The 14167-nt window shown below is 39.7% G+C and overlaps 1 protein-coding gene across 1 annotated transcript; it reads left to right on the top strand.

Moving 5' to 3' along the window:
- The first annotated feature begins 5408 nt into the window (after positions 1 to 5408).
- LOC115381767 (fetuin-B) lies at positions 5409 to 13886 on the top strand. Its single transcript, XM_030083362.1, has 7 exons — positions 5409 to 5672; positions 6659 to 6769; positions 8678 to 8765; positions 10051 to 10217; positions 10711 to 10818; positions 12067 to 12150; positions 12932 to 13886. The coding sequence occupies exons 1-7, from the start codon at positions 5445 to 5447 to the stop codon at positions 13433 to 13435; spliced, it is 1290 nt and encodes a 429-aa protein (XP_029939222.1). The 5' UTR covers positions 5409 to 5444; the 3' UTR covers positions 13436 to 13886.
- The last annotated feature ends 281 nt before the right edge of the window (positions 13887 to 14167 follow it).

The following is a 14167-nucleotide window of genomic DNA, read 5'->3' as shown; positions in this document are numbered from 1 at the left end:
TCACTGTATGTAAGAAATAAAGGGGGTGATATTGGAAACAGGGGGAAAGAGATACATTTAAGTGAGTTTCAAGAAATGTTCTTGTTCGGCGTATGAGGGTCGGTATGGACAACAATGAGTCTACGTGAAAAAGCAAAACTTGTTGCATTTTGGGTTTCCATTTAAAGAACAATGGTGCTTGGAGCCACTGAAAAAGCAACTTTTTTAAAAAAGGCTGCAAAAGTAGAACCTTTAAAAAACGCTCCAACTCCGTCATCTTGGAAATATAGGGGAAGCACTGCTACTGTTCTTGTGCACCACAACTGCAGTAATAGCTCTACTTCACATGAGTGATGAGCTGGACAGTAACAACGTTTGCCTCCAGAGTGTCCCAGTCTGGATTCTCCTGGGGCTTCAATATTTGCCATCATTAATGTTTGTAACCCAGTGTTCTCTCTGTTGTGTGTTTTCATTACAAAAAATAAAAGAAAAAACACAACTACGTGACCAACTAGTAGCCCCTCAAAAAAAAGCCTTTTCTGCCATTTCTGTAAATGCCACTGTTTTCAAACAATTTTTGTAAAATGCAAAACTTTTCTGAAATGAAAACTCAGAAATGATGGTTTCACTGGAAGTGCCATGCTAACTGGCCTTACAAAGAAAAACTGAATATACATGTAGATTTAAAAAGTAATTAAAGCCTAAAAGTGTTCAATTTCAGTATAATCAAATAACCTAATTAAAATAAATTAAACTGAATATTCAATAGAGCATTTATCTTTATGTTAAACAAATCAATTTGGTGAAATAAATTATTTGTCAGAAAAAAGCCACATAAGGTCTAAAATATCTGCTTTCTTTAATGTTGACTCCAAAAACCCATTTACCATTCCGTACAGAACAAATGTCACCTGTAGCGGAGCCAGAGTGGGGGCAAGGGGGGGCAAGGGGGGGCAGGGCCCACAAGGTCATAGGGCCCCGTTTCATGTGATGTGTTCACATTTACTCTTAAATAAATTATTATAATAAAATGTGCAGTGTGTGCGAGAAGGTATACTCATGTGATTGTGGGCTCCAATTTGCCAATTCTTACATTACGACTGTCCATGAATGCATCAGAGCTGTAAGCCAGCGCTGATTGGCTGTGCGGCATGAACGAGTTTTTTCTTTTGCGCTTGATCTGAACTCTTTGGAGTGAAATTAAACAATATGCTAAACACTATGCTAGCTGCTAGCGGTACTACCCAAAACCTAACATCGGAGCCACTGGTGAGTCAGTGAAACCTTCAAAAATATTATCTTTATCAGAATGCTGTGGTCTTAAACACCTGCCTGTTTGAATGTGCCTTGTGTGGCTCTCAACTACAAGAGACCTCTGAGTCTATTTTTTTTTTCTAATATACGTGAATTCCCAAAGATATAGATAGCTGTGTCTATATCTATCTGAATAGATTGTGTAATTTTAGACCAGCTGTGTTCATTTTATGTTTAAGCTGTATCAAAGATGGTACAGATTTAGCCAGTAAGTTTTTAATCTGCATTTTCAGCACCATGGACAGCGGACGCTCTGAGTGACACCTGTCAGGCTGCAGTTGTGTGTGTGTGTGTGCGTGCGTGCGTCTGTGTATTTGTTCTTCAGAACAAGTTTGTCAACTGGTTTGTGACTCTATTCTCCTTTCTGAGGCATATAGGTTTGCTTGGCTCAATAAAAGTGAGCATTAGTGTGTTGTTTGATGGTAGCATGAGGTATTGTTTGAATGGTAAATTACTATCATAAGGGCCCGTAGAGAATGCTCCGCCCCCTCTGTACTGAGACCCAGGCTCTGCCTCTGAATGTCACAATTTACTCTTGTAGGAAAAACTTAAGTACTTAAAGAATGCGGTGCCTCACATTTTCCACTGAAGATATGAGCAAGATAACAAACCACAAAGATACAGAGACAACATTTACTTGCACACATACACATCCCAAAAATTATTGATCAACCAAACACATGTTTTGTTTTGCAAAGGGACAACATACATCCTTACCTCATTAAAGGCCAGAAGGTTCAAATTAGGCTTTTACCACATGTAAAACTCACTGCTAACCACTGCACCACCATGCCACCAGTGTCTCATGCCTGCATGTTAAATATAAAGCTACAGGCAGCATTTGGGTGGCTTAGCTCAAAACAAGGTAATAATATACAGCTCCCTGCACCTGCTCTACTTACCACCACCACTTACTGACAGTATTTTAGGATTATCCCACCCAGTTTCACACAGGGAATCAAGATTTTGGGCTCTGAAGCTCCACTCACACTTGGGAGGAAAAGCTCCAATGCCTGGTGGAATATGGCTCCAGTCCTCATCAGGAGCTTCACCGACACAATGCACATTCATCATACACACACACACACACACACACACACACACACACACACACACACACACACACATACACACACACACACACCCCGACCTATGAACAAGACAGACAAGAGTCAAATGAAATTACATTCAGATACTTTTCATATGAAATCAAATCCTCATCTGCATGAATTAAATGAATTAAAACAGTCTAACTCTACTGTGTTACAGTTAGCGCAGATCAAGTTTCAAAAGTTTTGTTGTACAACTAAATAAAATCAAATCTGAGTAATGAATTGGAGAACATTCATTATGCTGCTTTGAGAATGGTGTTTTCAAATATTTAACAATCCATGAAAATGATCACAAAAAGCACTTCTAATAGCTAAAACATGGTTGTATTGATAACTATCGAGTAATCATTTTTCAAAGAGAAATAAACAAAACATCACAAAGCACCATTTCAATCGAATTGCCTTTTTTTGCGATAACTAGAGGTAATAAAACTCAGCATTGCCTCCCTCTTGGTTTCAGTTACTGCTGAGTCAATGTCTGCACTTTCCGGCTTTTTCATTTTTTGACCTGCAGATAGTGAAGGCTGACATTGACTACCTCTGACACTCATGGAGCTTTTGATTGGCTCATGAAGCTACCTGATGAAACTACATTGAGATGCATAATTAATATTTGAGGTAAAAAGCCACTGAGTGATTTTCTTCTTGACTCCACTAATGCATTTTCTTTTTTTTTCTTTTTTTTTTTTTTTTTTTTTGCACAGTCTGTTTTTACATAAGAAGTCACTTGTTTTTTTACTGCCAGCTTGGGTATATATGAATTTTTAATGTCCAGGTGGACTGGAACCAGCTCCACCAGGGACTTTATGAGTTGTTTTGTGTAGTGGCCAGAGTACATTGCCACTACTCAGGCCCCTCCGGGGCATTTGAGGTATGAAAGGAGTTCTATTTAAACCCCAACAACAGAGTGAAATCGCACCACAGTGCATTGTGGGATTTGTTGACAACATGAAACATGTAGCTAGTTTGACTGGTGTGGTGTGGGGAAGTTTTTGTGACTTAAATAACATGCAGTTTTACTCTATCATGAATAACAAGGAACAAAATGAGGGGAAAAAAAGGCTCATAGGTGAATCATCAGCTGAGTGGGGTTTCCAGCTCTCAGCAGTATGTACTTGTATACAATTGCTACTACTTTTGTCAAATTAATAAAAGAAAAAAAAAGAAAACTTAGTAAACATACAACATACCCATTTCACAAATTCTTCCAAGGTTTCACAAAATTGAATTGCTAACAGCAGGCATTTCAATCGTTATGCTTGTTTAAAAATATCTTCCTTAAAAGCAGATTTGTAAGTCATATGAAAGTTATAGGTGTTTAGAAATCATGCAGGAATTAATATTATCTGATAAAAGAATAAAATCATTAAACTCCAAAATTGAGATCAAAATGTTTTATTCGTATAAATTGTGAAAAGTGGTTAAATAGGTTATATGATGCAAATGGTTCCTCACACACTGAAGAAAAATTGCTATGAATAGTGAAGAAGAAGACCCTGTGGGGGCCACTCCATCACTTGCACGACCATTCTGACTTCTTTTTTCTTATTAGGCAGCTGCAGATTCTTTTGAAAAATACATCTAAAAACAATCAGATGTATTTCTGCTGGGATTATAAGGAGGATTGTAATTTTCATTCCTCTTGCATAACTTTCATACAGTTTGTGGACATAAATTATTTTTAGGTGTCGATAGCTCACACGCATCAGAACTACAAATGCACAGTAATATATCTGTCATCTTCAGTACATTAGCACAAAGTTGTTGAATTGTCATGCAAAGCAAACTATTTTCACCAAAATAAACAGATATTTTCCAAGATTTTGGGCAAACATTTCTCCTTGTTTAATACAGAACCGAGCAATTCCAGTGCCAGCAGCTTGAGATGTAAGGCTGATGTTGATGTTATTTTGCATATCATGTAATTAATCTTTTACATATGTAATCTCACATTATTTTCATCTACAAATATTTTCTTTATTTCTCCTGGAAAATGTCTGAATCAAATGTGTATGAGCGACATAAAGGAACGGGAACTCTGTGTGTGTGTGTGTGTGTGTGTGTGTGTGTGTGTGTGTGTGTGTGTGTGTGTGTGTGTGTGTGTGTGTGTGTGTGTGTGTGTGTGTGTAAAGAGTCTGCAGTCACAGACATTAATCGATCTTGTCATGAACAATGAAACCAACCTGAGAGCTCTGAAAGTGAACACTGCACCCACAATATAGAGACAGGTCTGGCTTGCTGTTTATGACTTGAAAACAAAGAAAAATAGGAATGACAAAAATAAAAAACAGAAACAAAACACGAATATAATTACGTTTTTTAAAAAAACAGACTGTATTCATTCATTATAAATTCATCTAATGTGCCACCCGCACACATAAGAATACAATTTTTTTCAGTACACAGTACACACACACACACACATACACACAGACAATAGTGAAATCTCAAACACTACAGGTTTGAGATCCACGACCAAAGAAAGTGTAATGCTTCAACTAATTAACTGGATATCATAGAATCATTAACCTCGTTGTTTCTGGGGAACCAAAGGGTTTCTCTCCAGCAGGGCACCCCAGACACACAGTGCCCCCTCTTGGTTAGATGGCAGCACTGCAGATACAATCCCTGCACCTCAGAACTAAAGCCATTGACGTTGATTAATGTCGGGACTCTTTTTGAACTCGTTTGGTGTAAATAAATCAACAAAATACACCAGAAGGTTAGGCTGAGTATGGGTCCTGTCCTAATATAAAATAGAAATATTAATTAATCCCATAATATTTAATGAGGAGTACTTGTGGATAATGAGGACTGACATTTCTTGACTCGTATTTTTTTGTGAAATAAGTTTGCTTGGGGTGAGGGTTAATTCGTTCACTCACAAGCACTGGCTTCGTGCCATCAAATAAACTTTGTCCTTGGCGTCATTTCAACATTTCCCTCCTGTTTTCATTCCAAAAGTCACTGCCTCTCAGCTGAGGGCAAACACAAGAGAGCAAACTGTGCTCCGCCGCTGTCCCGACCTGCGCCACCGCCATGGACACACGCGCCGTCCCCGCGCTGCTGCTGCTCTTGTGGCTGCGCACCGCTGCCGTGCGCGCGGACGGATTCTTGCTGATGCCCGTGGAACTGGCTCCCGTTCCCTGCAACGACAAGGCGGTGGAGAAACTGTCTCGTCTGGCCATCACCTACATCAACGAGGATCGCACCGAAGGCTACAAGTTTGCGCTCAACCGCGTGACAAACGTCCACCTGCACGCTCAGGTCAGTGGATGGAGGGATGGATGGGCGGTGAGGGGGTGAGGGGGTGAGGGGGTGGGGGGGCGCGCCTCGGTGAGACAGGCTGCTGCAGCCGGTTGGTGTAAAAACTTGTCACTGGCTGATTTGTTCGTGTTTAACCGGGGTGGAAAGGTTGTTTCCCCTCCTGCTGCTGTAACAGCAAAACAAATGAAAACAGAGCCACAGGCTGACGGATCTAACCAGCCGCACGAGGCACCGAGAGCTGTTTACTTCTGCAGGGTCGCATTTTCCAATCATTAATTATTTCTAATTATCCTCTCAGTCTGTAATAATCAGGGTTAGAATAAACTGTGTTTTACTTGGACTCATTCTAGTCTCAAAGTTACAAAAAACCCGCAGCTACAGTAGTGTGCAACCATTAAATACTCAACAACAACAATAAATATTTGCAGTTGGCACTTTCCTGTGAACGATCACTATCAGCGCGTGTCGTCTTTAATAAACGTAACATTAAAGACAAAGGACATGATTTTATGTCCTGAAATGAGTAGCCATCCCCCTTTCACGCCCCATGAAAAAAGGCCTTTAGGCCTGAAGTGACTGTTAATAATGTCCAGGTCATTTCAGTGCAGGACCGCTGGGACAAACCTTGCACAACATACTTTATAAACTTCATGCTGTCAGTGGCTGAAGGCTGCAGAAGCCACAGGCTGTGGGATGGATCAGGTTTAAAAGGGGCTGTTCAGCTTCACAGCTTAAAAAAGTTGGAATTACACCTGCTCAGAGGGTTTTTAGTGGTATAGCTGGAATCAATTTATTGTTGCATACAAATAAACAGATATCTCCTGTAGGTGACCAAATGAGAAGATTTCTTATTAATTTGAATATTGATGATTTTTTTTTTTTTTTTCGCTGTGAGGTAACCTAGTTCACACAGCATTTTTTTTTAAATTTATTTATTTATTTATTTGTCTTCTGTCTGTTGTATGTGTTTATATTTGGGATATCAGGGTCCAGCAGGCAATGTGTATTACCTGGACCTGGATGTCCTGGAGACAAAGTGTCACACAGGCAGCCCAAAACCCTGGAAACGATGTGACGTCAGACCATTCATGGAAACCGTAGGACACACACACACACACACACACACACACACACACACACACACACACACACACACACACACACACACACACACAAACAAACAATCACACTGATGTGTTTTTACTTTATCTCATGTGTTCCACGGCAATAACAAACATACGAGTACTCAAGCTTTTGGGGAAAATAATGCTCAATTTAGAATGTGTTGTAACTGCAGAACACACACACACACACACACACACACACACCCCCCCCCCCTGTTTTTTTTCACCCATGTCAGGCGCCTGTAAAGGGCTGCCGGGGCAGACATGAAATTTCCCCTTGTGGTACTAATAAAGACATAATTCATTCATTCATTCATTCATTCTTTCATTCATTCATTCACACACATACAAACACAAAACATTATTTCTATAAAAAATTTCTGAAAAGAGGCATGAATTGTAATAGAGTATTTACCCCAAGATTAACAAGAAATGCCCAATGAGCATACTGCATGCTTCATTAAAAGTTATTACAGCTATCTAGAGTTAGTTGATTTGAGTTACTAGGTATCTTTTAATGAAGTTGTTACTTTTTAGTTACATAAAAAAGAAAAAGTTAAAAGGAAAAGTAACTTTTTCCTTATGCCTTTGTGTCCTTCAGCTGAGCCTTATTAATGTGTACTTGACTGTATTATTGTAACGTTAAAGACATTTCTTCTCAATGGAATTAAAGCTTTAAACCTTTAAAACCTAAGCTTCTGATCAGCTGCTCTTGAAAGTGCTGAAGCAAAGAGGAGATGGAACTTTAATTCTGCTTCCAAACTATGAAACAACTTTGCATCGCACAGTAGACGGATTCCTTCCCTGCCTGCTTTTAAAAATGCTCTTAAAGCTCATTTTTACTTCTTGGCGTTCAGCCCGGCATGAGAGTCTGCTCTTGGTTTTATTGTTGTATTGTCTCTGTTTTATGTGTTTTTATGATCACGTATAGGCGCAGCACTTTGATTCAGCTCTAGTTGTTTTTAAAGTGAAGAATAGAAATAAAGTTTGGTAAAGTTGCCGTGACTTATTATCTGAGCAGTCAGCTTTGTGTGGGTCAGACTAATGACCGATTCACTAATTTCTTTAGTTGGCGGAAGATGCCCTACAATCTGGATGCTATCAGTTGTTGATTCACGAGCAATGCCACAGACAGAAAGCAGCAAGATAACAGCGGAGATCAATCTCAGCAGTGGTTACAGGTTAATGTTACTGCTTACAGTTAGACATCCTTCACATTACTGTCAGGTGGACACAGTTGGGGCAGGATTAATGGGGAGCGGCTTCTTAAATAAATGGCAAAGTGGTAGCAGGGATGCTTTTCACTGGAGACAATAGCTTTGGGTAATGTTAATGCCAACAGTCACCTCGTAGAGCAGAACAAAGAGAAACAGCAGCTCACAAACAGCTGAAGTACTGCATCAAAGCTTCATCATTGAACTTCAGTAACTATCACTGACTTCTGATATATCACTGGTGAAAGGAGTGAGGCTTCTTTCTCACAAAGTATTAGTCACATCTCTGTTTGTTGGTAAAAATCCTAAGAATTCATTGACCAAGAAAAAAATTTTAATTTTCTCTCTTGCAAACTATTGATTGGAACTGTGGTTTATTAGGAGATTATTCTCTTTGTTGTCCAACCTCTAGTTTCAAAAGTAATTCCAGGTCAAGAACACAAGCAAACATCCCCTATCCTAATCCACACACACACACACACACACACACACACACACACACACACACACACACACACACACACACACACAGAAAGGCATTTTCATTAGACCTGTTTTACGTTGGTCAGATGTTGCCAACTCTCTGTAGTAAAATGGCAGTGATTGTGCTAACCAAAGATTTCTCTCCCTTCTTTTTCATCTCTTTAAAAAAAATATTTATTTTCAGCAAGTTTCTGGCAACTGCAACACCACCATTCTGCACACACCGGAGGGCTACTCCTACCTGTACAGCTACGACTGCGCTCTAGTGCCAGGTAACATCCAGATGTACCTGAATGAGTTTCAGGGTCAGCACTCATCGCCGTGGCGACTGATCAGTGGGATCAACTCAGGAGAGACCAAAAAATGGTGTATGCACTGACTGAGGCGTCAAGTGGTTCAAGCAGCTTCAATCAACAAAGCGGAGATGCCGCTGCAACATCTCCTCAGTGTCCTTTGTTCTTCACCGAGTCTTGGAGACGTTGCAGAACAAATTAGAACAAATTAGTCTCCGCGACTGATGGAGGCGTCTCTGCAACTAGCAGAGAATCACCACCTTAACTAAATCAGTGGTTTACACTGTGTGGGATCCACCCTCTAGAGGGCACCAAAGAGCCTGAGGGGGCCACAGCAATCCAGGGCTCACTTTTTTCCTGCCAGTTTTAATGTAATTGTATATGGGACGAATTAAATGATTTTAAAAATAGGCTTCAGAACAAAATCGGAAACAGAGTTAACAGAAACATAACGTGACAATATTGTTGATTCCTCCATTTAACCAAAGCATATCTGACAGAGGGCAGTGGGCTTATTTTTCCTCCCTGTACAACTTTTAACATACTGTTTGGTTTTGTATTTTGCAAATCCTTTTGACACCAGAAAAATGCTGATTTAAGTCTCAGGAGAAATTATTACAGGGGAAAATTGTCTACAGAATACATGTTTGTGCTTCCGTTGTAAGCAATTCATGTGAAAGAAGAAGAAATGGGCTTTTCTCTGTGTTTCTCTCGGTGTCGCACACAGGTATTGCTAATGCCATTAACAATGGATTGCTTGCACAGCAACAAGGAACTGAGCCTTAATTAATTAGCCACACCTGTGTGTTTCCTACCAAGACAAATCATAATGTCGGCCATGAAAATCCTCATTGGTTTCAACATGATTACAATATGCCCCTTTACATTGTGCTTACTGTTTATATTGCTCAATAGTGTGTAAATCCAACAATATAACTCTGCCCGTTTAAACGTTTTTCTTGTAAAATATCAGTGGTTTTATGTTGATAATTAGCAGAGGTCAACAAACACAGAGGCAGTCTTTAATCAGTCAGTTCCTTACAGTCTACAAAATAAATGCAATCATCCAAATTAAAGGTGTATCAGGGATTGTTCATCCAATCAAAACAGCAGACGTTCTTAATTAAGCATCATTACTTGCTTTGCCTTTATTGTATGTTGATTGCTTGTGCCTTATTAAAAGGATTATTCGGGTCTTATTAGAGATAATTGTTATTCAGAAGTGTACTAAATCACACTCAGTATCACCCTCTGTTTTCTGCAGATCCCCCAGAAAAGCTCCAACAAACCTGCCCAACCTGCCCCACCCTTCTTTCTGTTGATGACCCCGAGGCCATGACAGCCGCTCAGGTCACGCTGGCTTCCTTTAAAAGGCAGTCCACTCTGGCTGCAGGACTCGGCATTAAAAAGATCACCAGAGCTGCAGTACAGGTACAGCTACACAGTAACAGTAACCTTGATGAAGCAAACAAAGCTCAGGGGAAGATTTCACGGCGTGACAATATGTTGAGTGCTGAGTTTATGGGGATATTACACTTAAGAAAAATGTCTCAGTATGCATGAACAGACTGAGCAGTGCTCCCTTCGAGCCTCTTGTACTTAAGATGAGAATCATTACTGCTTCACAATAACCATAACAACATAATATTAGAAAAGTCTTGCAAGGTTGCAAAGGATTACTGAAGATACTGCAGCATTTACTGACTGATACGGCTTCTGTTTGAGGAGCAAATCAGAAACTGAATTTGGCTCGGGGGCCAAAGCGCAATGCATTGTAATACGATTGTCCAGCTGTGCAATTTAACAGCCATCGCATGGCGTTGGCGCAGAAAATCACACCAACTCCATCTCTGCCTGTTTGTGTGCATTAACAATTTGCCCTGTTCTTGTTTTTTTTTTTTTTTTTTTCTTTTTTACATGCCAGACCAAGCCATTTAAGGCCCACTTTGTGGAGTATACGGTCCAACAGTGTCCAGAGGGTATTACGCATAGAGGAACATGCCATCGACTCACACTCAAATCTGACACAGAGGTACTCAGACCAACGTCGTGCTGACATATGAAAAATGTTATAAAGATGATATTGACTCTATTAAATACACCTGTACACCCTAATAGAGTTTCATCTTGAAGCCCAATTTACATGAAAATGTTTACAAGTGAAAAAACAAACATCCATAGCATTTTGGGGGTACAGGTAAACAACAGCGGTGCTCACAACCTACAGAAAATGCACCATTCTTCAAATGGCTCCCAAGGTGGACATTTTTTTGAAACACTCTGATTCGGTCATTATTTACATTTGAAAAACCAAGCTTTGTGGAAATGACAGAAAAACTGCTAATGCTCATGCACACTGCAGCTTTAGTCAGTAGTTGTTCTGCACAAGCTCAAGTAAATGGACCAAAACAACAATGGCGGCCTGCAGAGTGTCATGACTCCTCAGATTTGGTAGTTATATAGTTGAGAGTCACTGTAATAACAATCCAACTTCATCCTCTGTCCATGTGAATGCCCACGCACTCACCACTATTATTGTTTATAGCAAATTGTTCGTTGTTAGCGTTTGTGGTTTCATTACAAAAACACACAGCAGCACCCACTACTTGCCCTACAAGTTACTGCAGCTACATAATTTTCAGCACTTCTGCCCTTGCCATGTAAACAAACATTGTCTTTTTTTAAATCATTGCCATGTAAATGTGAAACTTTTCTGAAACGAAAGCATAAATTTGATACGTTTTCACTCTAAATTTTCACCACATTGTCGTGTAAACGGAGCCCAGATGATCAATTCTGACTGTGATGGCTAGGCCCAATTTAAAGTAATCTTTTGCTTTATAATATATGAAGGGGATTTCCAACATTCAGGCCATAATGTTGAAATGATTTTTTTAGAGACATTTTCAAAAACATACACATTTCCATCACCTCAGCAAATAATTAAAACTAGCTATAAATTCATCAAATATTTTGATAGATTTTATCAATAATTCCTGTTGACTGTCCATTTAATGTGTTTTTCACGTTACTGCTCAAAGTGAGTCAAAAATTGATTAATCAATGTATAGAACAAAACATATGTCTACATTCTGATATTAACTTATGGTGTTTTAAAAACTCTGATAATATCTGCTGACTTTATTTCAGAATGCTTTCAGCAGCTGTTCCTCAAACAGATTAATTTCTATGTTTGTAACTGACACCGCTGAAAGTCTTCTAAAATTTCATGAGTGTCCTAAAACAAATAAATTAAAGATGTTTTTGTTTCTTATCTCAGACTGCAGGTTTCTGCACAGGGTCGGTGCATGGACAAATGGACATCGCTGATGCTCAGGTGTCCTGTGAGATGTTTAAAATACAGGTACAGGTTGCTATTAAATACTTACTGCCGACTCACAAAAACAAAACAGCTGCAATCATTTCTAATGTGAGGTGACAAGAATAACAAAATGATGTGAGACTGTGCAGATTAAAACAAAAGTAAAAGAAAATAAGAGGCTGCTTTGACCTTGGATTTGCATGTCGAATTTGAGTCACAGACCACATCAAATTGTTTTGATTGTAATCTCTCATGATCCTTGAACCATAACAGCACATGAAATACAGAAACAACAACAGAAACAACAGTAAAGAGATTTGGCCATAGTAAATACAACTGATGAAACCTGAATACATAAAACAATGAAATAAGTTTAGAGATACATGTAAGTAAGTGAGTAAAATGTTAAAACTCCAAGGGAACATAGCATGTTATGAAAGTCACTTCAATCTGTAAGAATACGAGCTGAGAAATATAGTCAAGTCCTACATGAACTAATTTTGATTAATGTGTTTCCTGCTCTGTTTTTGTTTAATATTTGACTAAAGCAGCCTTTAGAATGACAATTTATTTCTCTGAATTGGTGCCACTGGACATGTAATTACTCTGTCACGTCTTGTGCTTGTGTCTTCAAATATGTGCTGTGCAGACACGTGTTTAAGAGTATGCATGAGATTTGAAATTGTATGTTTCTGTGCTATAATTATGCTGTCTTCTCAGGTCTTTTTAGATACGCGGTTCGTAATGTAACATTGCCACAGTGTCTGAGACCCTTTTTGCTGCAGACTGTGACTCTGTCAATTTGTTGTGGTCTTGTCTGCAGAATGTGGACGTGATCCGACCTGTACTGCCACAGGGTCACGACTTCCCTTTCCCCCAAGATCCTGATATTCCAACTTTCCCGCCTCAGACTGACAACAAGGGGAGTGATGCACAGCCAGTGCCCTCGGACCCCACACTGCCCCCTGTCGTTCAGCCAACACCATTCGACCCCACTCCTATTGACCCTGTGCCCCTTGACCCTGCTGTTGTGGATAACCCATCTGTCTTTCTCTCCTCTTCCTCAAGTGAATCTGAAGAAAGTCTAGTAAACCAGCAGCAGCAGCCACCCACTGCTGGATTTGTGGACTCCTCCTCTGAGGAAATTGCAGGCCTCGTGGCTCTGCGACCTCCTTTCGGCTTCCGCTACCAGAGGCGCGACCGCAAGAAACGTCAGGCTTTGGTGGAGACCTCACCCTCCTACTACCCAGTCTTTCTGTCGGACTTCCCCAGTGGTCCCTCCCCCTTCAGATCTTGTCCTGGACCAGCTCGATACACCACAGTTTAGCTGGGGTTTCTCATTTATTGATTAATTGTATAACCAGAAAGAAAGAGCATTATGAACTAATATACCTGTCAAAAGCTTCAGTATGTATTTAAAAATGCCTTCAAATATTTTAAAGAATTTAATAAATCATGCTGTCTGTTACTGAATTGAGGTGCAGGACATATACTGACAGCTTATTTGTCCTGTTTCGGTTATCTTCCTGTAGAAATGTGGTATCTATTGGCACATCACTGAGTCCTGATTTGGACCCATCAAAAACAAACATTGGAAACTGCAAGCAACACTAACAGCAAATACTAACAATAAACATATTATGACATGAAAGAGATTTTCGTTACTAGAAAAGGTGTTTTTATTCTAAATGAATGATATAACACATAATTTAACTCTGCATTTCAATAAGTTTAAATACATTATTATCAATTATACGGTTTTCAGAGAAGAGTCAACACCACGGCACAACAACAAAAGCCACATTGCAGATGCAGCAACGGAAGGAGTGCACATAGAACAGCCTTTGAATGAATCGCAAGTGGAAAAACTGCAAGTTGATGATTGTGATTAAAGGCAGTGTGTTTTCAGAAATAAGCAACGTTGGCCACCATGCTGAAAATGTCAGCGCTATATATGTGTGCTGTCTGTCTCTTGGTTTCATTTTGCTTCTGTCAGAAAATATTGTCCCCAGGAAACAAAGTCTGTTCTTCCGACTGCTGTGTGGGGTGTGTATGTTTT

The sequence above is a fragment of the Salarias fasciatus genome, chromosome 23, assembly GCF_902148845.1.
Source record: "Salarias fasciatus chromosome 23, fSalaFa1.1, whole genome shotgun sequence".
Lineage (NCBI taxonomy): Eukaryota > Metazoa > Chordata > Actinopteri > Blenniiformes > Blenniidae > Salarias > Salarias fasciatus.
The sequence above is the reverse complement of the archived record's forward strand: the minus strand, read 5'-3'. Positions and strand labels throughout refer to the sequence as shown.

Excerpts from the sequence above, each read along its gene's own strand:
- LOC115381767 (XM_030083362.1), top strand. The coding sequence starts at position 5,445 with ATGGACACACGCGCCGTCCCCGCGCTGCTGCTGCTCTTGTGGCTGCGC. Across the intron at positions 5,673-6,658 it reads ACGTCCACCTGCACGCTCAG|GGTCCAGCAGGCAATGTGTA; the intron begins GTCAGTGGATGG and ends TTGGGATATCAG. Across the intron at positions 10,218-10,710 it reads TCACCAGAGCTGCAGTACAG|ACCAAGCCATTTAAGGCCCA; the intron begins GTACAGCTACAC and ends TTTACATGCCAG.